Source organism: Oncorhynchus kisutch, linkage group LG10 (genome assembly GCF_002021735.2).
Source record: "Oncorhynchus kisutch isolate 150728-3 linkage group LG10, Okis_V2, whole genome shotgun sequence".
NCBI lineage: Eukaryota > Metazoa > Chordata > Actinopteri > Salmoniformes > Salmonidae > Oncorhynchus > Oncorhynchus kisutch.
Genome location: NC_034183.2, coordinates 47,928,685 through 47,954,989, shown reverse-complemented (window position 1 = coordinate 47,954,989; position 26,305 = coordinate 47,928,685). Strand labels below are relative to the sequence as shown.

Here is a 26,305-nt window from a genome sequence, read left to right as displayed (position 1 = left end):
TACTACACACTGCAGCATATGATGCGTCACCTTCACAGGTACTACGCTATTACACAGTGCAGCATATGATGTGTCACCTTCACAGGTACTACGCTACTACACAGTGCAGCATATGATGCGTCACCTCCACAGGTACTACGCTATTACACAGTGCAGCAAATGATGTGTCACCTTCACAGGTACTACGCTACTACACAGTGCAGCATATGATGCGTCACCTTCACAGGTACTACGCTACTACACACTGCAGCATATGATGCGTTACCTTCACAGGTACTACGCTATTACACAGTGCAGCATATGATGCGTCACCTTCACAGGTACTACGCTACTACACACTGCAGCATATGATGCGTCACCTCCACAGGTACTACACAGTGCAGAACATGATGCGTCACCTTCACAGGTACTACGCTACTACACAGTGCAGCATATGATGCGTCACCTTCACAGGTACTACGCTACTACACACTGCAGCATATGATGCGTCACCTCCACAGGTACTACGCTACTACACAGTGCAGCATATGATGCGTCACCTTCACAGGTACTACGCTACTACACAGTGCAGCATATGATGCGTCACCTCCACAGGTACTACGCTATTACACAGTGCAGCATATGATGTGTCACCTTCACAGGTACTACGCTACTACACAGTGCAGCATATGATGCGTCACCTTCACAGGTACTACGCTACTACACACTGCAGCATATGATGCGTTACCTTCACAGGTACTACGCTATTACACAGTGCAGCATATGATGCGTCACCTTCACAGGTACTACGCTACTACACAGTGCAGCATATGATGCGTCACCTTCACAGGTACTACGCTACTACACAGTGCAGCATATGATGCGTCACCTTCACAGGTACTACGCTACTACACACTGCAGCATATGATGCGTTACCTTCACAGGTACTACGCTATTACACAGTGCAGCATATGATGCGTCACCTTCACATGTACTACGCTACTACACAGTGCAGCATATGATGCGTCACCTTCACAGGTACTACGCTACTACACACTGCAGCATATGATGCGTCACCTTCACAGATACTACTGCACACTGCAGCACATGATGTGTCACCTACACAGATACTACTGCACACTGCAGCACATGATGCGTCACCTACACAGATACTACTATGCACTGCAGCACATGATGCGTCACCTACACACTGCAGCAGATGTCACCTACACAGATACTACTGCAGAACATGATGTGTCACCTACACAGATACTACTGCACACTGCAGCACATGATGCGTCACCTACACAGATACTACTGCACACTGCAGCACATGATGTGTCACCTACACAGATACTACTGCACACTGCAGCACATGATGCGTCACCTACACAGATACTACTGCACACTGCAGCACATGATGCGTCACCTACACAGATACTACTGCACACTGCAGCACATGATGCGTCACCTACACAAATACTACTGCACACTGCAGCACATGATGCGTCACCTACACAGATACTACTGCACACTGCAGCACATGATGTGTCACCTTCACAGGTACTACGCTACTACACAGTGCAGCATATGATGTGTCACCTTCACAGGTACTACGCTACTACACACTGCAGCATATGATGCGTCACCTCCACAGGTACTACGCTACTACACACTGCAGCATATGATGCGTCACCTCCACAGGTACTACGCTACTACACAGTGCAGCATATGATGCGTCACCTCCACAGGTACTACGCTACTACACACTGCAGCATATGATGTGTCACCTTCACAGATACTACTGCACACTGCAGCACATGATGTGTCACCTACACAGATACTACTACACAGTGCAGCACATGATGTGTCACCTACACAGATACTACTGCACACTGCAGCACATGATGCACCACCTACACAGATACTACTGCACACTGCAGCACATGATGTGTCACCTACGCAGATACTACTGCACACTGCAGCACATGATGTGTCACCTACACAGATACTACTGCACACTGCAGCACATGATGTGTCACCTACACAGATACTACTGCACACTGCAGCACATGATGCGTCACCTACACACTGCAGCAGATGTCACCTACACAGATACTACTGCAGAACATGATGTGTCACCTACACAGATACTACTGCACACTGCAGCACATGATGCGTCACCTACACAGATACTACTGCACACTGCAGCACATGATGCATCACCTACACAGATACTACTGCACACTGCAGCACATAATGCGTCACCTACACAGATACTACTGCACACTGCAGCATATGATGCATCACCTACACAGATACTACTGCACACTGCAGCACATGATGCGTCACCTACACAATTAGCAAACCTGGTTGTTGTGGAGATGGCTCCGTGAGCCATGCTCATAGACTTGTGTTAGCTCCCCAAAGTTATTCCTCTGCTTCAGCTCACTGGGAAAACAGATTATTGTTGCGTGCAGCAGAACGGTCGGTCACATGGTCATAAGAGGGGTGCTGAGCCCTCCTCCAGATGGTATTTTTTGGACCATACTCTATCCTCTCTTTTCTTCACTCATTTCACATTCTCTCTCTCTCTCTCTCTCTCCACAGAGTATCAGAGAACTACGAGGAGAACAAGATGTCTCCCAGTAACCTGGGCATCGTGTTTGGTCCGACCTTGCTGCGCCCGCTGGTGTCTGTAGACGTGTCCATGGTGGCCCTACTGGAGACCACCTACCAGTCCCTACTGGTGGAGTTCCTCATCACACACCACCAACACATCTTCGACGCTCCACCTCCCGCCCCCACCACCCCCCTCCCTGACACCCCTCCCCGGGCGACGTGTTCAGGCGGGGCCCAGAAGACTGTTACAGGGGCTGACCCTGGCTCTCAGGACCCCCCCGCTGGAGGAGCCTTGTCCAGAGAACGCCCCCGCTCTCTAGAGGTAAGGGACACACTGAGGGTGGATACCATTGTGTCAGACAAGCTCAATCAGGTGCAGCTTAAGTATTTTTAATTCAAACATAACATTTGAACCCAGGTCTGGTTAACAGATGGATTAACCCTGGGCTGATAGACAAATATATACTTTTAAAATACTTTTCATAGACCCCCTATACTGAAGTTAATTTAAATACAGATTTTCTCCAATGTTTTTCAAGGTTTTGAATAGGAGGGCAATGTTAACCTCAATCAAACACTTAATTTTGAATCTGAGGCCTCTTGATCACACGTCTGGCAGCTGTAGGTTTGTCAGCCAGTGATTGGTCCTCTAAGTCTAAGTAACATTGGGACAGCTCCTGATGCCCTACAGTCAGACCTGGGTTCAGATACTATTAGAAATGATTTCAAATACTTTCGCCAGGCTTCATTGAGCTTGCCTGCCGCAATAGTACCAATATAATAGTCACAGCCCATCTGCCCACCCAGCCCATCTGACACTCCAGGAAGGAGTGCTCAAAGTATTTGACAGATTTCAAATAGTATTTGAACCCAAGTCTGTCTCACAGCCAGGGTTCATGGAGTTCAGCCTCAGCCTGCTGCCTTGAGCTGCTTTCCTTCCTTTTGCTTCTGTTACCTGTCGTTGTCTCAAAGAGGGAATCTGGGATTCAAACAACAAGAAAGCGGTCACTCCAGTCACAGCTGAGGGATGTGTCACGCCCTGGTCTTAGTATTTTGTGTTTATATATTTATTTGGTCAGGCCAGGGTGTGACATGGGTTTATTTTGTGTTGTGTTTTTGTATTGGGGTTTTAGTGGTATTGGGATTGTGGCTGAGTAGGGGTGTCTAGCATAGTCTATGGCTGCCTGAGGTTCTCAATCAGAGTCAGGTGATTCTCGTTGTCTCTGATTGGGAACCATATTTAGGTAGCCTGGGTTTCACTGTGTGTTTGTGGGTGATTGTTCCTGTCTTTGTGTTTGCACCAGATAGGGCTGTTTCGGTTTTCATTATTTCATTTCGTTAGTTTTGTAGTTTCTGTATGTATAGGTTTTCCTTCATTAAAATATATCATGAATCATCATCACGCTGCATTTTGGTCCGATCCTTGTTCTACCTCTTCGTCAGAGGAGGAGATAGAAGAGAGCCGTTACAGGATGGGGCTGAAGAAATGTAACTAATAAGGCATTTATAAGGAATATTCTTCAAGAGCCAATGGCTATATAATTTATTCAAAGTCCCAAAACAGATGTACCAATCCCAGATTGCCCCTTTAATGCTCCTGGCTCGCCATGCTGTGACTCTGCTGTTGCCAATCCGGAAGGGATTACATGCTTTTTTTGTGAAGCTTAACACAGTGCAACATTGGTGTGTGTGTGTGTGTGTGTGTGTGTGTGTGTGTGTGTGTGTGTGTGTGTATGTATGCTACCTCTGACTGGACTTTGATCTGACCCTTCCTTTCCTGACCAGATCTATCCTGGCTGGATTTCAATACTGGTCAATGGCTTCCTCTGTGAAATATAGTCAAATGATTGTCAAATGCTTCCTGTTCTTCCTCCTCTATTGTACACTTACTTTGTTTCCTTTCTCCTCTCCTTCATTACCACTGATAGGCCAAAGGACTGGATACTGTGGAAACTGTAGGTTTCATGGGTAGGAAAGGACATGAGAAGAGGAAGCAAGTTAAAGCTATTGAGACACAGCCCTAGCATTGGTGTTCTTGGCTACTAAATACACAACACTGACCACTGGTAAATACTGGGAGGTGTGGGGGTGGAAGAGAAGGTTAGTGCCCTGCCTCTACATGTTAATTTGGAGTTGTTTAGGGACACAAGGAATTTATCAAATGTTTTGCCTGAAAATAGAACTAGGAGAACCAGTGACCAGGCAACTTGATTTTATTCAATAAGAATAAAAATCCCTGTTTAATGAATAGGCTACTCAACATCCACAATTTACCTGCCAATATCTCTTTAATCCACTGGGGTTCACTTTCTAGACCTAGAGCTATAGCATGTATCTCGCTACAGCATTCCATTCCCAACACTTCCTACCCTAAATATCTGGTATCTATTCCTCAAAACTTAGAGTTTGTGTCATTTCAACAGACTCGCACAATCAAGAGAGACTTGAATGAGGGTTATATATCTGACAAGTCGTCGTCCAATGAGGCAGTGGACCAGCTCAGCCCTGAAGCCAATGAGAGAGCAGGTAGGTAGGATGTACTTTAGTATCAGAGGAATGATTGGATTAATGGGCATTGTTGGTAAACAAGTGGGCTAGAGGACTTTGCTGTTCTTACCTGATCTGTCATTTCTTTACATAACCTTTCTCTGCTACCATCAGATATTTTGTCTGCTCGCTGCTCACTGTTTTTGTCATGTTATAGCGCCCTCTGCTGGCTTGACTGTAGGCATTTTCTGCTTTCTTTTGCCAAAATTCAACAGCCTCTCAAAAGCAAGGCTATACTCACACATGTTCTGATAGAAAGAGACAGAGTATTTACTTTGCCAAGCTAAAAGTAAAATACAGTGGTTAATCTGTGTTTCTCTGGTTTGCCTTATTGTCGCCTCTCCTCCCCTCTCTCCTCCCCTTTGCTTCCCCAGTCGTGGCTGTGAGGGGGGCGTCAGCAGAGGCTGCTGCTCTGGGTGATCTGGTGTGGGGTCCAGACTCTCCCTCTGTGGGGACCCAGCCACAGAGCCACTTCAGTAGGCAGCCTGTCAAATACCAGCGCCAGCCCACCCCGGGTCTCCGCCGCTCTGCGGGCACTACCAGGGCTGGGCTGCTCGGGGAAGAGGAGGATGAAGAAGAGGAGGATGAAGAGGAGGAGAGGAGGAGAAACCAGTCGAAGAGCGAAGACAGCAGTCGTAGCCCCTCCCCTGACCCTGGTAGCCAGAGAAGGAGAAGCCTTCGATTGGAGCTCCACCCCGAGACCACCGCCTACCACCTGCTCAGCCAGGCTGGAGGCCACGCACCAGAGAACCAGACAGAAAGAGAGAAGACACGCCCATATGAGGTTCCACAGGGCAGACTGCGGGCGGGGACAGTGGTAGTAGAACCCTCAATAGCTGCAACAGCAGTAGCGACACCGAGCACCGGTACTCAGGAGGCGTGGCTTAGGAGTCGGTTAGCCACATTGTCTCAGCTGAACGTGAACCAGTCCAATAACAGTCAGGGGTGGTTGGGTGAGAGGCGGAGACAGGGCGGAGAGGAGGGTCTGAGTGGCCCGGCCCAGAGGATCCTGTCAGGACTGAAGCTCAGACGCAGCCCCTCAGGACTGCAGCAACACTTTGTCTGAGGAAGGATGAAACTTTAAACCATAGAATTGGAACCACATTCGAGAATGGACATTCCTCATTCAAATCAACGTTTCGTGACTGGCATGATTCTATTTCTATGGTTAAACCCCTAGAAGGGATGAATTGTACTGTGTAACTTCAAATGTTTTTTTACAAATACAGTGAAAATTTACATCCGCTCATGATTACTCCAGAATACTCATAAATAGAGAACATACATGATTACTCCAGAATACTCATAAATACAGAACAGTACCAGTCAAAAGTTTGGACACACCTACTCATTCAAGGGTTTTTCTTTATTTTTTACTATTTTCTACATTGTAGAATAATAGTGAATACATCAAAACTATGAAATAACACATATGGAATCATGTATTAACCAAAAAAAGTGTTGAACAAAATATATTTTATATTTTTCAAAGTAGCCACCCTTTGCCTTGATGACAGCTTTGCACACGCTTGGCATTCTCTCAACCAGCTTCATGAGGTAGTGACCTGGAATGCATTTCAATTAACAGGTGTGCCTTGTTAAAAGTTCATTTGTGGAATTTCTTTCCTTCTTATTGCGTTTGAGCCAATCGTGTTGTGACAAGGTAGTGGTGGTATACAGAAGATAGGCCTATTTGGTAAAAGACAAAGTCCATATTATGGCAAAAACACCTCAAATAAGCAAAAATAAACAACAGTCCATCATTACTTTAAGACAGGAAGGTCAGTCAACCCGGAAAATTTAAATAATTTTTTATGTTCCTTCAAGTGCAGTCACATAAACCATGTGGACCGACACAGGAAAGGAAGACCCAGAGTTACCTCTGTTGCAGAGGATAAGTTCATTAGAGTTAACTGCACCTCTGTTTGCAGCCCAAATAAATGTTTCACAGAGTTCAAGTAACAGACACATCCCAACAAGAAACTGTTCAGAAGAGACTGCGTGAATCAGGCCTTCATGGTCGAATTGCTGCAAAGAAACCACTACTAAAGGACACCAATAATAAGAAGAGACTCGCTTGGGCCAAGAAACACGAGTAATGGACATTAGACAGGTGGAAATCAGGCCTTTGGTCTGATGAGTCCAAATTTTAGATTTTTTTGTTCCAACCACCGTGTCTTTGTAAGAAGCAGAGTAGGTGAACAGATGTTCTCTGCATGTGTGGTTCCCACCATGAAGCATGGAGGAGGTGTGATGGTGCTTTGCTGGTGACACTGTCAGTGATTTATTTAAAAATCAAGGCACCCCATTTTCTCCCTAATTTTGTGGTATCCAATTGGTAGTCACAGTCTTGTTTCATCGCTGCAACTCCCGTACGGACTCGGGAGAGACGACGATAGAGAGCCGTGCATCCTCCGAAACACAACTCAACAATGCCCACTTAACCCAGAAGCTAGCCGCAGCGTGTGCAAAGCACCAATATGTCGGAGGAAACACTGTGCACCTGGCGACCATGTCAGTGTGCCCGCCACAGGAGTCACTACTGCACGATGGGACAAGGACATCCCTGCCGGCCAAACCCTCCCCTAAGCCGGACGATGCTGGCCCAATTGTGTGCCGCCCCATGGGTCTCCCGGTTTGCGGAATTCAAGGCACACTTAAAAAAAACACACACATAAAAGCAGCATGGCTACCACAGCATTTTGCAGCGATACGCCATCCCATCTGGTTTGTCCCATCTGGTTTGCGCTTACTGGTACTATCATTTCTTTAGGGAGTTTGGTTGAGTTGGACCATAGAATGAAGGAAAAGCAGACAACGAGTGCTCAGCATATATGGGAACTCCTTCGACTGTTGGAAAAGCATTCCTGGTTGAGAGAATACCAAGAGTGTGCAAAGCTGTCATCAAGGCAAAGTGTGGCTACTTTGAAGATTCTCAGATATAAAATCTATTTAGATTTGTTTAACACTTTTTGGGTTACTACATGATTCCATATGTGTTATTTCATAGTTTTGATGACTTCACTATTATTCTACAATGTAGAAAGTAGTAAAAAATTAAGAAAAACCCTTGAATGAGTAGGTGTGTCCACACTTTTGACTGGTACTGTAACTCATCACAGTGATGCACATGAATGAAAAGCTCATCAAAGGGCCTACTCGCACACTGTCCATACGCACTGTCTATATACAGGGCCAAATCTTGACTTTACATAATTAAGGCCTATACTATATGTATAATTTGCATCAAAACATGTAGTGTAATGATAATCAACAGAAGGACTTCCGTGAAAATTCCAGTCATGCACACTGTCTTCAACAGAAACCAAACTGAACCAAGTGGGGTGGGACCTACCTGAATATATCCAATAGAAACTCTGGTAGCACTTCCTAATAACTCCACGTAATAAAGAATTTGTAATGGATTAGTAAATAGATTATTCATCATTTATTCATCATTACTCCATTCATAAGACGTTTAATATAGGTCATTTAAACCATTTTAATAATCATTAGTTAGGTCTTTTTGCATGGCCTCGTCTAAAAGTGTGTGCTATTTACACTTTATAGGTACTTTAGAATTTCACAAGAAGATGGACATGCCATTGGTAGACAGTCCAGCTGTACCTGATGCTCCTTAAGGTCTGAAAATAGCCTAGAATATACAGTATCAATGGTAAAAGAACAAGGACACAACACAGGATGTTTAAAGGTGCAATGCAGATGTTTTTATCTCAATATCAAATCATTTCTGGGTAACCTTAAAATGGTCAAAAAGAAACAAAAAATTGCTTCTTAGCAAAGGGAAATTTCTCAAGAAAGATTTTTGCTAGGAATGTCTAGGAGTGGTCTGGGTTGGAGGGGAAACCTAAAAAACTACAGTAGCTGTTATTGACAGAGAGGTTTGGAACTCTTTCTTCATGGTCTATTAACTCATTTACCGCCAGGCAGGCCAAAAATGTGTCCCACCAAAACAGGCAAAAAAAAATAAAGTAGAAGGGAATTATCATAATTCTCACAATTTCACAGTATTATTTCAACCTCATATTGTGGAAATATATATGAAACACAGGAAAATCTAGTGTTTGACTGCGCTGGGCCTTTAAGGAAATATATCAAACATTTTATTCACGAAAACTGTTGTAAAACAACTATTGCAAGAACATGAGGAAGAGTTGTAAATGTAGAGGTCTGCACCAGACTGATTTATTCATCCCGCTCCTGCCTGCACCCGCTCCCGCCCTCACCCGCAGCTTTCCACTGCTGGCTTTCTCTCCGACTTCCACCCGCTACTGCAAGAACTGATCCCGAACCCAACTGCAGTCCCGCAATGTTCTTTTAGGCTTATGTGAAGCAGCTCACGCCACCCTGTCTCCCACGGGAATGCAGCCCTCTATTATAATGTGAATGTTTTGCTAATGTTGTCAACCTTGGTTGTTCTCTCTATTCCTCCATTACTACCGATAGGCCTATGTGATTGAGGTAGATATGTTCCATGTATGATTTGCAGATATAAATGTTACATCTATAACTTTAAAATGCTTCCAGTGCTTCAGTCCTTTAACCACAGACTATTTTCACACGGCTTCGTTTGGCGGCACTTTTACTGGGCCTTTAACGGTAGTAACTCTTTAAACATAATGGGATAATTCAGCGAAGTTATGAATTCAGATATTTGTTTCCCTACCTCGCACGCAGTCTATAGACTGCTCTAAGGCGTGACTGCAATCCACACTTTGGTTTTGGTAGAAATATCACTGCCAAGAAATGCTAACTTTAGCATTTTCAGACAATTTTTTAAATTTTTTACTCAGCATAGAGTGAGTCTGAAGTCACACATCACACTATTACTACAGTGTGACTGTTTTGGAATAAAATGTTCAAGATATTTAAACATCGTCTGTATTGTGTGCTTATTGTTTAACCGTTGGTATGTTCTAGGGGACTTTTTGAAACCTTCAGTCCTAGGAGGTACTTCTAGAATGTCTACCGATGAATGACATGTCCATCTTTTTGTGAGAAATTACACTGGTCACTCAAAGCATTTATAAAGTATAAATAGCCCACACTTTAGATCAGGCCTTGCAAAAATACTTAACTAATGATTAGAAAATGGTTTATACAGACCTATAAAAAAAAATTGCCTCTCACTGTCAACTGCGTTTATTTTCAGCAAACTTAACATGTGTAAATATTTGTATGAACGTAACCAGATTCAACATAAACTGAACAAGTTCCACAGACATGTGACTAACAGAAATGGAATAATCTGACCCTGAACAAAGGGGGGGTCAAAATCAAAAGCAACAGTCAGTAAATGGTGTGGCCACCAGCTGCATTAAGTACTGCAGTGAAACTCCTCATGGACTGCACCAGATTTGACCGTTCTTGCTTTGAGATGTTACCCCACTCTTCTACCAAGGAACCTGCAAGTTCCCTGACATTTCTGGGGGGAATGGCCTTAGCTCTCACCCTCCGATCAAACAGGTCCCAGACGTGCTCAATGGGATTGAGATCCGGGCTCTTCGCTGGCCATGGCAGAACAATGACATTCCTGTCTTGCAGGAAATCACTCACAGAAGGAGCAGTATGGCTGGTGGCATTGTCATGCTGGAGGGTCATGTCAGTATGAGCCTGCAGGAAGGGTACTACATGAGGGAGGACGATGTCTCGTTGAGATTGCCTGCAATGACAACAAGCTCAGTCCGATGATGCTGTGACACACCGCCCCAGACCATGACGGACCCTCCACCTCCAACTCGATCCCACTCCAGAGTACAGGCTTCGGTGTAACGCTCATTCCTTCAACGATAAACGTGAATGCGGCCATCACCCCTGGTGAGACAAAACCGCGACTCGTCAGTGAAGAGCACTTATTGCCAGTCCTGTCTGGTCCAGCGACGGTGGGTTTGTGCCCATAGGCGACGTTGTTGCCGGTGATGTCTGGTGAGGACCTGCCTTACAACAGGCCTACAAGCCCTCAGTCCAGCCTCTCTCCGCCTATTGCGGACAGTCTGAGCACTGATGGAGAGATTGTGCTTCCCTGGTGTGACTCGGGCAGTTGTTGTTGTCATCCTGTACCTGTCCCGCAGGTGTGATGTTCGGATGTACCGAATGTACTGTGCAGGTGTTGTTACACGTGGTCTGCCACTGCGAGGACGATCAGTAGTGCTGATCGTAGTGCTGATCGTCTCCCTGTAGTGCTGTCTTTTTTCTTTTGGTGCTTTTCAGAGTCCGTAGAAAGGCCTCTTTAGTGTCCTATGTTTTCATAACTGTGACCTTAATTGCCTACCGTCTGTAAACTGTTAGTGTCTTAACAACCGTTCCACAGGTACATGTTCATTAATTGTTTATGGTTCATTGAACAAGCATGGGAAACAGTTGTTTAAACCCTTTACAATGAAGATCTGTGAAGTTATTTGGATTTGTATGAATTATCTTTGAAAGACAGGGTCCTGAAAAAGGGGCGTTTCTTTTTCTGCTGAGTTTATATTAAACATTTTATGAATGAGTAATGATGAATAAGTGATAAATAAACTATTTACTGATCCATTATAAATGCTTTATTACATGGAGTTATTATAAAGTGATACCGAAACTTGTTTTCATTGTGAAACGATTTGCTATGGTGTGCACTAATGAATACACACTGTATCTCTAACAAGCCAAGATTGGGCTGGCAACCAACAGCCAGCTCTGGTGAAGAAGTGACTCCAGAACCTAAATATAGCAGGAGAATCACTGTAATAACCCCTTTAAAGAGAAGTCCATGTGCCTCCGCCCCAAATGGCGCTCTATCCCCAATAGTACATTACTGTTGACCAGCGCCCTATGTAAGGATTCAGAATAGGGTTGCATTTGGGACACAGATTCATCCTTATAATGAGGAATCACTCTCTCTCTCCAGTTAAATTTGGACCAGACAAATATGTGATTTTTTTTTCAAGTTAATCTGGACTGCTCTGAAATATTTTTAACTCGGGACTGCTAAGGAAAATATTTCGATAGAGTTTGAGAGTTGTGGGGAGAAGTATGCTCTATGCAGCATAGCACACACAAATACATAGGCTTAGATAGTCTGTCCTCTTACGGTCATAGGGCTGGTCAATAAATCTCTGTCTATACCCTCATCCTCTTTATGAATTCTGAAAAAAGTTGATCCCCCTCCAGCTCTGACACGTGTTTCGTGCACTGTTTGTTATTCCCTTAAAAACGTGAATGCCAGGCTTCTACTGTAAACAAACGGTTGATACATGTGGGATTTTTCTGTGTTTTATAGGCAGCTCATTGGAATGCTGTAAGATTTCTATTAATAAACAAATATAAAGATGCACTTTTACATTGAGCTTCCCTTTTATAATATATTCCATATTAACTTCTAACTACAACTATTTCCACATTTGGATCCATTTGATATGAATTCCAGTCAGATTAATTCCTGTATGGACTTCGTACAAAAGCATTCCATAGAATTCCTGTTGTGATTCACTTTATCATCATGTAAGAAGAGTAGGATGCCACACGGTGGCAGTAGAATTCACTGCATGAAAAGTTATATATATTTTTTTCATTTTATTTATTTATTTATTTTACAAAAGGGGCCAAACGTTAAATCAACCACTTATTGTTTCTAGCAAGTAGGAAAACATTTGTTTCTAATTGTTTAGTTAGGTGTATGTTTTGTCTCATCAAACCCTTTCTCTTTACACATGTAGGTTGGTCATACCACGTATAGGGCCTAGTCCCAAACTCGGTCCTCGGGACCCCAAGGGGTGCACGTTTAGTTTTTTTCCTTAACACTACACAGCTGATTCAAATTATCAAAGCTTGAAGATTAGTTGATTATTTGAATTAGCTCTGTAGTGCTAGGGGCAAAAACCAAAACGTGCGCCACTTTCGATTGAACTTTTATAGGCCTAACTATCAAAATATTTCGATGTCATCTCAACAGTTGAGAATATGGGTATAGCCAAGCCTAGGATACGTTTTGAAATAACAAAATCTCATAAAAGTAATTCGCTGTAATAGTTCCTATAATGCAGCAGCACTATTTCAAAAGAGTATGTATAAACTACGCATTGATGGTCAATGGATAATTTTTTTCTACAGTGAATTTTATTGAAAGTAATTTTATTGTCATTGCTAATGCATGATGGTTTTGTTAAAACAATCCAATTATCCAAAAAAGAACAGCATTGATCACCCGATGGTGATTCCATATTATCCATTTTACCATTACAGCACGTTATCACTACGTCAATACACCCCCCTCACCTTAAGAACCGTCGCCGTTTCTCCTGCTCCTCCTCCTCTCAGTCGTTTTATGCCCACCGAACTCCGGGCGCAGAGTCCGCTTTAGAGCGACGGGGAGAAAAGAGAGCACAATAGAATAGTTTGCCTTAACATAACATGCTATTTTGCTGCTATTCGCCTTCTGGAGTTTGAAATAGGACTATACGACGCGTGCACATTCACGGACCGAATAGTCTTATGATATTTTAATGCTACCGATAGAGGTTTCGGAAGGAGTGTGTTTCACCTCAAGGTATGTGCGTCTGCCGCCAACATCCAGAACGCGTCGACAGGTTGTCGGTGCATTGCCAACCTCAAGTCGCAGATATGTTGCAAATATAAAGTGTTTGGCATTTTTCAGCACATTTAACCAGGCCACCCCCTTTACGTGTCTTATTCTTCCTTGGAAATAGGAGTGATCCTACATCGGTTTCTCGATGTTATTATTTCAGAGGCTGATGGGAATCCCTACAAAGGTTTGACTTTTATCCAAGTGTAGGTTATGTGTTACATATTGCCTGTAACCTAATCTTCTATTTGACGAGCCTACTTCATTTCATATTTGTAGGCCTATCAACTTTAACATAGCATACTTTTAAATACCCAAATAGTTTGTAATATTTGACTTTAATATTTTGTTGAATAATATGGTTGTCGAGATAAATGTTCTGTCTTATTATAGGCTTGAGGTCCATAGTAAACCTTTAGTCCTTATCGATATTTTGAAATTATTCCGGGGTTTTCAGAGCTCTCATCAGGAACCCCGAGACCCCAGCCGGTTCCAAATGTAAACTATGCAAAGTTTTGGAACGGGCTGGTGTCTCGGGGTTCCGGATGAGAGCTCTGAGCTAGCACGCCTGATTCACCTGACCTCCAGACGTTGTGGAACGTGTGGGGGCCCCCGTTGATGGGTATGAAAAGTACTGGCCTATCTCATTTCTACCTGTATGATATTGATGATGATGGAGTCTCGCTCTTCATCGAGTTTGATACAGAGTATATCATTTGATATTAGCCACAACCTCGGTTGTAAGCCAATAGTCATAGACTGTTTTCTCTGCTACCGCACGGCAAGCGATACAGGAGCGCCAAGTCTAGGACCAAAAGGCTCTAACAGCTTCTAACACCCCAAGCCATATGAGACTGCTGAACAATTAATCAAATGGCCACCGGACTATTACATTGACCGCCCCCCCCCCCCCTCCATTTGTTTTGTACACTGCTGCTACTCGCTGTTTATTATCTATGCATAGTCACTTCACCCCTACCTACATGTAAAAATTAACTCAACTAACCTGCACTGTTGGTGCTTGTAAGTAAGCATTTCACGGTAGGTCTACACTTGTAATTCGGCGCATGTGACAAATAAAGTTAGATCTGATTTGATCTGAAAAGTCAATGTATACATGTCTTTCCAATGAGTTGTAGAAATGTGGGGTGGTATTAGCCCATAAAGAAATATACTATTTATCCAGTAGTAGCCTACACGTTTATAAACAGTAGCCTACACGTTTATATCAACATGTTGTGGATAATATAGGCTACAGGGTGACGCAAATTGAAAAAGGCAGTGGTAGCCTAGTTATGTGAATATAATGGGGGAAATATAAGGGAAAATATGAAATCAAATGTAGATTAGCCTTATTGTGAACGTGTGATGATGGTGCAGTAATAACATAGCTCCAAGAAAGTTGACGGCAGTACCAGCAAATGCGGTGCATATAGGTGATCTTTCATTCTTAGTACTATCTGCGATCCATGGGACATCCCTACCCTAAACCCTAATCTTAAACCCGACCCTTACCCTAACCTTAACCATAACCCGTACCTGTGACCCTAACCTTAACCTACAACTTCCGAGCACATTCCCCAGACTTTGGTGTTCACAGAACATATTGTTCTTCACCTATAAAGTTAACCAATGTGTAAAGCTTTGATATCCCTATCACCACACAGGGCCTAAAGATGTATATAGGCCTATGCGTTTTATTTAGAGGGGGTGGGGGTGAGACTAAACCAGGTGCTCCTTCAGTTTTGTCCTGTATATTATCGGTATAACATAAAGCTTATATGATAGTAGTTTAAGGATATACCGTTCTGGTCAACAGTATTTGTCTGCATTACACAGCTATGAATAATAGACATGAAATTGCAATTAGTTATGTGCTCTTCGAAATAGGCGAATAGAGACGCGCGCTTTGGCAAGCAAGGCAACAACAAGGCTCAAATTCTATGACATACAGTGTCCATTATAGCAGTTAATCGAAAACAAGAATATTCCATATTTGTTTTTCAAGTGATTTTATTGGTTTATGTGGTTTTATAATAGTATGTTATATCCTATCTTGTAATCACTGTTGTGATCATTTGGAATAATAATAAATTGAAATACATATTTTTGAAGTTAGTGGATACAGTCCTGTAGTCTATGCACATTAATAGGCCTAAATTATTTGATTTAGTAGGCTATTTTATACAAGGTCTAATAATTATTTCGATTTGTAATGACGGTGTAAATGAAATTGTAGCCTATGCATTCATATAGCCTAAATCAATAATGATTCACATTTCTTGATGATTTTTCAGGTTTTATTTTTTTTAATTACTTTAATTTTTATTCGAAGCAGTGACACCCTAATTCCTCCAATGAGAGCAAAGGTATCTTGAAAGTCTTTATCAGTTCAGTTCATAAACATGTAAACTTCATATTCGATTAAGAATTGTTATATTTTAACCCAATAATTGAGAATGTATCATTTAAAGCCTAGATCAATTTAAAAACCAAATAATGTATTTAAATTAAATCGGTCATTCAGAACAATTAGTTCCTTTCGAAATGTAGGGTATCGGCTGGAATTAGATTTAGGCGTTCTTAATTATAAATATTAATTAAAAAAAATTTTTTTTAAAGTCACTTAGATTTAGAATACTGTCGAATAATAGATAAACATGTTCACGCTATGTTGCAATAGGCCTATTGAATATAGTGCATTATTGAAATGTCACGATTTATGTAGATTAAGTTTGTGTTCATGGAATAGGTATGAGAAGTCCATTACTAAGTGTCGGGATTGAGCAATTCTATAGCCTACCACACCATTAACACCGTTAGTAATTATATTATCATATTATTATTATTCTATTAACAGTTATTAGCGTATTATTATTCATATTGGAATTATTATTCAAAGTATATTAATAAATCCCCATGCTTTAGTTGGAATTTTGAATTCATACATTTCTATGAATCGTATTCGACAAAATTATCTTTATTTATTTTAAATATCCGCTATTGCATTTTCCCTCTCCAACAACGGACTGGGATGGATTTGGGCCGTTTCTGGGTTTGTGTAGCGGTGTGGCGTCAGCAGGTCATGGGGTTTAATCCCGACCTGTTTTTGGTCAATATTAGGGCAAAACCAGATATCCGGTTCGACCCCCAATCTGACTTCGGGTATCATATATGCAAATAAATAAACATGAATAGGACCACACACCACCGTCGGCTCCAACGTTAAATCTCAGTGTGTCAGGTGTTTAAAACTCTGTTGAGTAGACCGAATTGAGTAACCTATTAAGCCTAGCACATTTATTTTTATTTCCTATGCATTTATCCATTCCGAGGCAATACTTGTATACGATTTTATTCCTGTTGCAATATGTGCGCATAGCAGGTCGACTGTTTATGTAATTAATTCATACATTTGAATATTAAATATGTTTTCAAGAGGACACCGAAATACAATATCCACGGTCATGTTTAGGCCTTAGCCTACGTGTCTTTCATTGACTTTTGATGCGTTTTATTTTCCCCTTAAAGTATATCCTCTTTCTCACTTTTCGGCGACAACAATCTGCCCTCAATTTTTTCCTTCTACACACTTGTTGACTGTAGGCTTGTATTTAGAGGGTAACTGTCCTTTTTTCTCTCTTCTCCTTCTCCTTCTCGTCCAGCGAACACGACGAAGGAAGGAGGGACGGGATGAAAACAGAGGAGACCCAATCATGTCTTCAGCAGCCTCCAGCCTCCACGCCATTCGGTGAGGAGTGAAATTGGACTGACATCTTGGGCCTGACTGGCACATAATTATTTTAACATTATAGTCCAATAATGAAATGAATATCCATTATAATGTCAAAGGTTATAGTGACAGAACGTTTTAAATTCTGAACTTTATGTTATAAATGTGAGAAATATATGATAAATATGTAATATATTTGATATGTGATACATTTGTATTGCTATTTTTGTCATAAAATAATTATGGACCTTGCCGGGAAGTAATATCGAATTAACCAAAAAAAATCCAGTTCTGCTTGACATTTACAGATTTGACCACACACACTATACCCTCCAATGACGTGGACTTCGATTAAGGCAGCCTCCGTATCTCTCTGATTCAGATGGTTAGGGTTCAATGCGGAAGACATATTTAGGTTGAATGCATTCAGTTGTGCAACTGACTAGGTATCCCCTTTGCCCTGTGTCCCCCTCTCCCCTCAGGTTCAGAACATATGGGCGGAGGGGGCGAGGTGTGCGCTGGGTGTGAGTCGCCCATTGCGGATCGCTTCCTACTGCGTGTCAACGAGCGCTCGTGGCACGAGACCTGCGTCAAGTGTGCGGTGTGTCTGAGCGCGCTTAGTGGGACATGCTACTGCAGAGACCTTCTGCTGTACTGCAAGCATGACTACGAAAAGTAAGAGAACGTCAATACTACTAAAATCCCAAAAGACACACAAACGTTAGAGTTTGCGTTGTCTTAATCAATGTATTTTGTCACCTAGTCCTTGTGCCACCCCTGAATCAGGTGTGCTGGTTTCGGGATAGAGCAAACTTGTGAAATGGCTCAGGGGCTTATAGGAACTGGTATATATGGAATATATGACAGAACATATGGAAAACGTGTCAAACTCATTCCATGGAGGGCCCAGTGTCTGCGAATTTCTGCTCCTCCCTTGAACTTGATTGATGAATTAAGGTCACATTAGTAAATAACTCCCCTCACCTAGTTGTCTAGGTCTAAATTGAAATCAAAAAAATAAAACCTGCAGACACTAGTCCCTGAATGTTTGGTGGGTATATACATGAAACGCTTGATTGCTATTAGTGTGGCAGTAAGCTAGCTCCACTTTCCTCTCTGATAAATGTGACTTGGTGTGGAGTTTCGATCAGTCTGGGGGGTCTGTTGGTCAGTCTATGTGTGGGTGTGTGTGCATGCATGTGTTCAACGTGTGTGTATGCATGTGTGTGTTCGTGGGTGTGTTTGTTTGTTGGTGGTGTGTGTGCATGCATGTGTTCAACGTGTGTGTATGCATGTGTGTGTCCGTGGGTGTGTTTGTTTGTTGGTGGTGTGTGTGAGATCCCCAGGGATGGATGGCTGAAGGACGTAGCCTGCAGGTCGTTATCATTCTTGTGAAAAGTGTCAGACGACTTCCAGGCACACAGACTCTCCCACTGTAGCAGACATCTGGATGAGAGAGGGGGAGTTGGAGGAAAGGAGAGAGAAGGGAGGGAGGGAGGGAGAGAGAGACAGACAGAGGGATAGGTGAAGGGGGATATATAGTGGAGAGGGTAGTAGAGAAGTTTTCAGTTACTGCTTCTTTGTAAATGCTTACTTAGCATGTAAATAATAAACAACTAAGATTAGTGTGTTTCGTTCCGGGGTAATTTGGGTGAGGTGTTAGTAGGGGGAATTGGAATGCGACAGATATGAAATGGTATTGAGGTAATGAGTTCACTGTCTCAGTCCCTCTAAAAGTGTCTGCTACTACAGTGCCTTCAGTAAGTAAGTGTGTCATAGTGTGTCATCAGTTTTCCCACATTTTGTTGTGTTACAAGGTGGGATTAAAATGGATTTAATTGTCAACGATCTACACAAAATACTCTGTAATGTCAAAGCGGAAGAACAATTTATAATATTTGTAAAACATTCATGAAAAAAAACACTACAGCTATGAGTCTTTCTGCACACTCTTTGCACACCTGTATTGTACAATACTTGCACATTATTATTTTTGAAATTCTTCAAGCTCTATCAAATTGGTTGTTGATCATTGCTGGACAGCCAAGTGTTGCCATAGATTTTCAAGACAATTTTAAGTAAAAATTGTAACTATGCTACTCAGGAACATTCAATGTCTTCTTTGTAAGCAACTCCAGTGTAAATATTTGGCATTGTGTTTTAGGTTATTGTCATGTTGAAAGGTGCATTTATATCGTGGTGTCTGTTGGAAAGCAGAGTGAACCAGATTTTCCTCTAAGACTTAGCCTCTGCTTAGCTCTATTCCGTTTCTTTTTATCTTAAAAAACTCCCTAATCCTTGCCGATGACGAGCATACCCATAACATGATGCAGCCACCACCATGCTTGAAAACGTGAAGAGTGGTACTCAGTGATGTGTTGTGTTGTATTTTCCCCAAACATAACGCTTTGTATTCAGGACATAAAGTACATTTCTTTGCCACATTTTTTGTAGTATTACTTTAGTGTTCTGTTGCAAACAGGATGCATGTTTTAGAATATTTTTTATTCTTCCTTCTTTTGACTCTGTCAATTAGGTTAGTATTGTGGAGTAACTACAACATTTTTGATCCGTCCTCAGTTTTCACTTGTCACAGCCATTATACTCTGTATCTGTTTTATAATTACCGTTAGCCTCATGGTGAAATCCTTGAGCGGTTTCCTTTCTCTCCGGCAACTGAGTTATGAAGGACGCCTGTATCTTTGTAGTGACTGGGTGTATACTATCCAAAGTGTAGTTAATAACTTCACCATGCTCAAAGGGATATTCAATGTCTGCTTTAAAAAAGAAATCACCTACCAATAGGTGCCCTTCTTTGCGAGGCATTGGAAAACCTCACTGGTCTTTGTGGTTGAATCTGTGTTTGAAATTCATTGCTTGGCTGATGAACTTTAAAGATAATTGTGTGTGTGGTACAGAGATGAGGTAGTCATCCAAAAATCATGTTAAACACTATTATTGCACACAGAGTGAGTCCATGCAACTTATTTTGTGACTTGTTCAGCACAAAGGGGTTTGAATACTTAGACTAAAGACAGTTCAGCTTTACATTTTTTTGTAATTTGTAGAAATGGATGAAAACATAATTCCCTTTAACATTATGGAGTATTGTGTGTAGACCAAGGACACAAAATCTCAATTTAATACATTTTAAATTCAGACTGTAACACAACAAAATGTCAAGGGGTGTGAATACTTTGACATATACAGTTTAGCTGTTACCCATGAGTTCAGGTGTCTGAGAAAATCTTGCTTATCGCATTCGATATATACATATAATTATTGAAAGTATAGAATGGGTGACCATGTTGTATTGTCTAACCTAGATCAAAGACTTAACCTATACAGAGTAGACTTGCTCCCATGTTGTAAGTAGGCTATAGAATGAGTGCCCCATCTTGAGTCTCTCATATAGAGATAGATTTGAGTGAAGGGAACACTAAAATAACACATCCTAGATCTGAATGAATTAAATATTCTTATTAAATACTTTTTTCTTTACATAGTTGAATGTGCTGACAACAAAATAACACAAAAATTATCAATGGAAATCAAATTTATCAACCCATGGAGGTCTGGATTTGGAGTCACACTCAAAATTAAAGTGGAAAACCACACTACAGGCTGATCTTTGATATAATGTCCTTAAAACAAGTCAAAATGAGGCTCAGTAGTGTGTGTGGCCTCCACGCGCCTGTATGACCTCCATACAATGCCTGGGCATGCTCCTGATGAGGTGGCGGATGGTCTCCTGAGGGATCTCCTCCCAGACCTGGACTAAAGCATCCGCCAACTCCTGGACAGTCTGTGGTGCAACGTGGCGTTGGTGGATGGAACGAGACATGATGTCCCAGATATGCTCAATTGGATTCAGGTCTGGGGAACGGGCAGGCCAGTCCATAGCATTAATGCCTTCCTCTTGCAGGAACTGCTGACACACTCCAGCCACATGAGGTCTAGCATTGTCTTGCATTAGGAGGAACCCAGGGCCATCCGCACCAGCATATGGTCTCACAAGGGGTCTGAGGATCTCATCTCGGTACCTAATGGCAGTCAGGCTACCTCTGGCGAGCACATGGAGGGCTGTGCGGCCCCCCAAATAAATGCCACCCCACACCATGACTGACCCACTGCCAAACCGGTCATGCTGGAGGATGTTGCAGGCAGCAGAACGTTCTCCACGGCGTCTCCAGACACATGTGCTCAGTGTGAACCTTCTTTCATCTGTAAAGAGCACAGGGCGCCAGTGGCGAATTTGCCAATCTTGGTGTTCTCTGGCAAATGCCAAACGTCCTGCACGGTGTTGGGCTGTAAGCACAACCCCCACCTGTGGATGTCGTGCCCTCATACCACCCTCATGGAGTCTGTTTCTGACCGTTGGAGCAGACACATGCACATTTGTGGCCTGCTGGAGGTCATTTTGCAGGGCTCTGGCAGTGCTCCTCCTGCTCCTCCTTGCACAAAGGTGGAGGTAGCGGTTCTGCTGCTGGGTTGTTGCCCTCCTACGGCCGCCTCCACATCTCCTGATGTACTGGCCTGTCTCCTGGTAGCGCCTCCATGCTCTGGACACTACGCTGACAGGCACAGCAAACCTTCTTGCCACAGCTCGCATTGATGTGCCATCCTGGATGAGCTGCACTACCTGAGCCACTTGTGTGGGTTGTAAACTCTGTCTCATACCACTAGAGTGAAAGTACCGCCAGCAAAACATCAGCCAGGAAGCATAGGAACTGAGAAGTGGTCTGTGGTCACCACCTGCAGAACCACTCCTTTATTGGGGGTGTCTTGCTAATTGCCTATAATTTCCACCTGTTGTCTATTCCATTTGCACAACAGCATGTGAAATTTATTGTCAATCAGTGTTGCTTCCTAAGTGGACAGTTTGATTTCACAGAAGTGTGATTGACTTGGAGTTACAATGTGTTGTTTAAGTGTTCCCTTTATTTTTTTGAGCAGTGTATATGTGTGTGTGTGTGTGTGTATATATACAGTGGGGAGAACAAGTATTTGATACACTGCCGATTTTGCAGGTTTTCCTACTTACAAAGCATGTAAAGGTCTGTAATTTTTATCATCGGTACATTTCAACTGTGAGAGACGGAATTGAAACAGAAATCCAGAAAATCGCATTGCATGATTTTTAATGAATTAATTTGCATTTTATTGCATGACATAAGTATTTGATACATCAGAAAAGCAGAAGTTAATATTTGGTACAGAAACCTTTGTTTGCAATTACAGAGATCATACATTTCCTGTAGTTCATGACCAGGTTTGCACACACTGCAGCAGGGATTTTGGCCCACTCCTCCATACAGACCTTCTCCAGATCCTTCAGGTTTCGGGGCTGTCGCTGGGCAATACGGACTTTCAGCTCCCTCCAAAGATTTTCTTTTGGGTTCAGGTCTGGAGACTGGCTAGTCCACTCCAGGACCTTGAGATGCTTCTTACGGAGCCACTCCTTAGTTGCCCTGGCTGTGTGTTTTGGGTCGTTGTCATGCTGGAAGACCCAGCCACGACCCATCTTCAATGCTCTTACTGAGGGAAGGAGGTTGTTGGCCAAGATCTCGCGATACATGGCCCCCATCCATCCTCCCCTCAATACGGTGCAGTCGTCCTGTCCCCTTTGCAGAAAAGTATCCCCAAAAAATGTTTCCACCTCCATGCTTCACGGTTGGGATGGTGTTCTTGGGGTTGTACTCATCCTTCTTCTTCCTCCAAACACGGCGAGTGGAGTTTAGACCAAAAAGCTCTATTTTTGTCTCATCAGAACACATGACCTTCTCCCATTCCTCCTCTGGATCATCCAGATGGTCATTGGCAAACTTCAGACGGGCCTGGACATGCGCTGGCTTGAGCAGGGGGACCTTGCGTGCGCTGCAGTATTTTAATCCATGACAGCGTAGTGTGTTACTAATGGTTTTCTTTGAGACTGTGGTCCCAGCTCTCTTTAGGTCATTGACCAGGTCCTGCCGTGTAGTTCTGGGCTGATCCCTCACCTTCCTCATGATCATTGATGCCCCACGAGGTGAGATCTTGCATGGAGCCCCAGACCGAGGGTGATTGACCGTCATCTTGAACTTCTTCCATTTTCTAATAATTGCGGCAACAGTTGTTGACTTCTCACCAAGCTGCTTGCCTATTGTCCTGTAGCCCATCGCAGCCTTGTGCAGGTCTACAATTTTATCCCTGATGTCCTTACACAGCTCTCTAGTCTTGGCCATTGTGGAGAGGTTGGAGTCTGTTTGATTGAGTGTGTGGACAGGTGTCTTTTATACAGGTAACGAGTTCAAACAGGTGCAGTTAATACAGGTAATGAGTGGAGAACAGGAAGGCTTCTTAAAGAAAAACTTACTGGTTGGTAGGTGATCAAATGCTTATGTCATGCAATAAAATGCAAATTAATTACTTATAAATCATACAATGTGATTTTCTAGATTTTTGTTTTAGATTCTGTCTCTCACAGTTGAAGTGTACCTATGATAAAAATTACAGACCTCTACATGCTTTGTAAGTGGGAAACCTGCAAAATTGGCAGTGTATCAAATACTTGTTCTCCCCACTGTATGTGTTGAGTCTCTCTATATATAGTGTGTACAGTTGAAGTCAGAAGTTTACATACACCTTACCCAAATACATTTAAACTCAGTTTTTCACAATTCCTGACATTTAATCCCAGTAAAAATTCCCTGTCTTATGTCAGTTAGGATCACCACTTTATTTTAAGAATGTGAAATGTCAGAATAATAGTAGAGAACATGATTTATTTCAGCTTTAATTTCTTTCATCACATTCCCAGTGGGTCAGAAGTTTACATACACTCAATTAGTATTTGGTAGCATTGCCTTTAAATTGTTTAACTTGGGTCAAACGTTTCAGGTAGCCTTCCACAAGCTTCCCACAATAAGTTGGGTGAATTTTGGCCCATTCCTCCTGACAGAGCTGGTGTAACTGAGTCAGGTTTGTAGGCCTCCTTGCTCGCAAACGCTTTTTCAGTTCTGCCCAAACATTTTCTATAGGGTTGAGGTCAGGGCTTTGTGATGGCCACTCCAATACCTTGACTTTGTTGTCCTTAAGCCATTTTGCCACAACTTTGGGGTCATTGTCCATTTGGAAGACCCATTTGCAACCAAGCTTTAACTTCCTGACTGATCTCTTGAGATGTTGCTTCAATACATCCACATAATTTTCCTGCCTCATGATGTCATCTATTTTGTGAAGTGCACCAGTCCCTTCTGCAGCAAAGCACCCCCAAAACATGATGCTGCCACCCCTGTGCTTCACGGTTGGGATAGTGTTCTTCGGCTTGCAAGCCTCCCCATTTTTCCTCTAAACATAACAATGGTCATTATGGCCAAACAGTTCCATTTTTGTTTCATCGGACCAGAGGACATTTCTCCAAGAAGTACGATCTTTGTCCCCATCTGCAGTTGCAAACCATAGTCTGGCTTTTTTATGGCGGTTTTGGAGAAGTGGCTTCTTCCTTGCTGTGTGGCCTTTCAGGTTATCTCGATATAGGACTTGTTTTACTGTGGATATAGATACTTTTGTACCTGTTTCCTCCAGCATCTTCACAAGGTCCTTTGCTGTTGTTCTGGGATTGATTTGTACTTTTCGCACCAAAGTACGTTCATCTCTAGGAGACAGAACGCATCTCCTTTCTGAGCATTATGATGGCTGTGTGATACCATGGTGTTTATACTTGCGTACTATTTTTTGTACAGATGAACGTGTGACCTTCAGGCATTTGGAAATTGCTCCCAAGGATGAACCAGACTTGTGGAGGTCTACAATTGTTTTTCTGAGGTCTTGGCTGATTTCTTTAGATTTTCCCATGATGTCAAGCAGAGAGGCACTGAGTTTGAAGGTAGGCCTTGAAATACATCCACAGGTACACCTCCAATTGACTCAAATTATGTCAATTAGCCTATCAGAAGCTTCTAAAGCCATGACATCATTTTCTGGAATTTTCCAAGCTGTTTAAAGGCACAGTCAATTTAGTGTATGTAAACTTCTAACCCACTGGAATTGTAAAACAGTGAATTATAAGTGAAATAATCAGTCTGTAAACATTTGTAGTAAAAATTACTTGTGTCATGCACAAGGTAGATGTCCTAACCGACTTGCCAAAACTATAGTTTGTTAACAAGACATTTGTGGAGTGGTTGAAAAACAAGTTTTAATGACTCCAACATACAGTGGGGCAAAAAAGTATTTAGTCAGCCACCAATTGTGCAAGTTCTCCTACTTAAAACGATGAGAGAGGCCTGTAATTTTCATCATAGGTACACTTCAACTATGACAGACAAAATGAGAAAAAAAATCCAGAAAATCACATTGTAGGATTTTTTATGAATTTATTTGCAAATTATGGTGGAAAATAAGTATATGGTCAGCTACAAACAAGCAAGATTTCTGGCTCTCACAGACCTGTAACTTCTCCTCTGTCCTCCACTCGTTACCTGTATTAATGGCACCTGTTTGAACTTGTTATCAGTATAAAAGACACCTGTCCACAACCTCAAACAGTCACACTCCAAACTCCACTATGGCCAAGACCAAAGAGCTGTCAAAGGACACAAGAAACAAAATTGTAGACCTGCACCAGGCTGGGAAGACTGAATCTGCAATAGGTAAGCAGCTTGGTTTGAAGAAATCAACTGTGGGAGCAATTATTAGGATATGGAAGACATACAAACCACTGATAATCTCCCTCGATCTGGGGCTCCACGCAAGATCTCACCCGTGGGGTCAAAATGATCACAAGAACGGTGAGCAAAAATCCTAGAACCACACGGGGGGACCTAGTGAATGACCTGCAGAGAGCTGGGATCAAAGTAACA

General features: G+C 42.5%; 2 protein-coding genes across 7 annotated transcripts in view; both read left to right on the top strand.

Moving 5' to 3' along the window:
• LOC109897252 (GEM-interacting protein-like) overlaps positions 1–10,298 on the top strand; it is a 47,419-nt gene extending 37,121 nt beyond the window's left edge. For 3 of the 6 annotated variants that reach the window (XM_031833836.1, XM_031833837.1, XM_031833838.1), the window contains 3 exons: positions 2,590–2,923; positions 5,025–5,127; positions 5,523–10,298. In XM_031833836.1, the coding sequence (XP_031689696.1) occupies positions 2,590–2,923; positions 5,025–5,127; positions 5,523–6,214 (1,129 nt within the window). In that variant the 3' untranslated portion in view covers positions 6,215–10,298. Of the gene's footprint in view, positions 1–2,589; positions 2,924–4,529; positions 5,004–5,024; positions 5,128–5,522 lie in introns of those variants that run through there. The other 3 variants (XR_004211255.1, XM_031833840.1, XM_031833839.1) reach the window with 3 other exon arrangements.
• A 3,185-nt stretch (positions 10,299–13,483) lies between these two features.
• The window catches only part of LOC109898270 (LIM homeobox transcription factor 1-alpha-like), a 28,515-nt gene continuing 15,693 nt past the window's right edge, over positions 13,484–26,305 (top strand). The window contains exons 1-3 of the mRNA XM_020493177.2: positions 13,484–13,693; positions 17,395–17,480; positions 17,945–18,137. Of these exons, the coding sequence (XP_020348766.1) occupies positions 13,650–13,693; positions 17,395–17,480; positions 17,945–18,137 (323 nt within the window). The 5' untranslated portion in view covers positions 13,484–13,649. The remainder of the gene's footprint in view (positions 13,694–17,394; positions 17,481–17,944; positions 18,138–26,305) is intronic.